Source organism: Chamaea fasciata, unplaced genomic scaffold, assembly GCF_029207755.1.
Source record: "Chamaea fasciata isolate MVZ Bird 193981 ecotype frontalis unplaced genomic scaffold, bChaFas1.0.hap1 SCAF_7, whole genome shotgun sequence".
Classification (NCBI taxonomy): Eukaryota; Metazoa; Chordata; class Aves; order Passeriformes; family Sylviidae; genus Chamaea; species Chamaea fasciata.
In genome coordinates, this window is record NW_027094092.1 from 6,519,150 (window position 1) to 6,520,697 (window position 1,548).

A 1,548-nucleotide genomic window follows, 5' to 3' on the forward strand; every position below is an offset into this window, starting at 1 on the left:
ATGGAGGAGAACAGCACAACAAACTTCACCACGAATGATACACTTTATGGATCTCTGGAGAGGGCATGCTCGAGCATTCCCTACAGCCTGATTGCCTTTGCAGGAGTGTGCCTGGGGATTTCCCTCTGTGGGCTGGCAGGGAATGGGGTGGTCATGTGGTTCCTGGGCTTCCACACAAAGCAGACCCCTTTCACTGTCTACGCCCTAAATCTGGCTGTTGCTGACTTCTCCCTGCTCCTCCTGCTTCTCCTGCTTCTGTTGGCTTTTCTGACCTTAGCAGCATTTTGCACGTCTTTGTGGCCTTCTATCGATCACTATTGGAATTATGTGTTTGTCCTTGGGTTCCTGTGCCACCTGTTTGACCTGAGCAGCCTGGGGCTGCTGGCAGCCCTCAGCGTGGAGCGCTGTGTCTCCGTCCTCTGCCCCATCTGGTACCGCTGCCACCGCCCCCGGCACCTCTCAGGCCTTGTCAGCGGGGCCCTCTGGGCCCTCGCAGGGCTTTTGGTGTCCTCCCTCTACGTCACCTACACCTGTACTAAGGACTCTGAGACCATCGTGGCACATGTAGCCCTGGCCATTTTGGTGGTTTTTTCCCTGATGATGTTGGTTTCCAACCTGTTCCTGTTCCTCAAGCTGCGCTGTGGCTCCCAGAGGCGGCAGCCAGGGAAGCTCTTTGTGGCCATCCTGCTCAACGTGCTGCTGTTCTTTGCCTTTGGCATCCCTTTCGGCATGGAGGTTTTCATCAATCTCCCTGATTCTGGTCATTTATTCCCAGAAGAACCCTCATTGTTTCTGGCATTGCTGAACTGCACCCTCAACCCGGTGAGTTACGTGCTGGTGGGGAGCTGCCGGCGGCGCCGCTTCCAGCGCTCCGTCAGTGTGGCTCTGCGGAGGGTGTTTGAGGAGAAAGCTGGGAGTGACGCGGGGAGCCACGGCCCTGGGGACACTGTGGTGGAGGTGACAGCTCTGTGAGGCACTTCTGGACATGTGGCACCCAGAGAGGTGCCACCTCAGAGACAGACAGAAGTATGGGGGCACATGGCTGTGAGTTCAGTCCCGTTCCTGTATTCCCCATGGAATGATCCTCATTGCCTTAGCTCTATGGAATAAACTCTGATGTATTGATCTTTTTCATTTTGTTATGACCCCTAAATCAGATTTGGATTTGCATTTATTTCATTTTTTTCTTTCCAGCATGGTAACACTGCCCCCAGATTTTGTTGAATGAACCACATCTGAGGTTTGCTGCAGAGCTTGTCCCTGGTCAACAGTGCCAAAAATTGGCTCATTCCCTTAGTTTTTCCCATTCTAAAGCTTCTGGCTTGTCTGTGAGGAGGGCAGGTACCTGTCTCAGACTGGACATACTGCAGTTCTTCCTAAGGCTGGTGCCTGCAATGGCTGGGATGAGCCATCTGTTCACAGTTCCAAGAGCTCCTCTTCCCTTTTGGGAAAAGCAGTTTGTCTCTGTGTCAGGTTCCTCTTAGCAACCCCAATCCTGAAATCTTGTCTTTGAATGGGCTCAAATTGCACTCACTCATTCCACAGGTG

General features: G+C 53.0%; 1 protein-coding gene across 1 annotated transcript; it reads left to right on the forward strand.

Annotated features, from left to right (window-relative positions):
- On the forward strand, positions 1-972 carry LOC136291683 (mas-related G-protein coupled receptor member H-like). Its single transcript, XM_066186828.1, has one exon. It carries the CDS (start codon positions 1-3, stop codon positions 970-972), a length of 972 nt encoding a protein of 323 aa, XP_066042925.1.
- Positions 973-1,548: the final 576 nt, after the last annotated feature.

Coding starts and splice junctions, on each gene's coding strand:
- LOC136291683 (XM_066186828.1), top strand. CDS start 1: ATGGAGGAGAACAGCACAACAAACTTCACCACGAATGATACACTTTAT.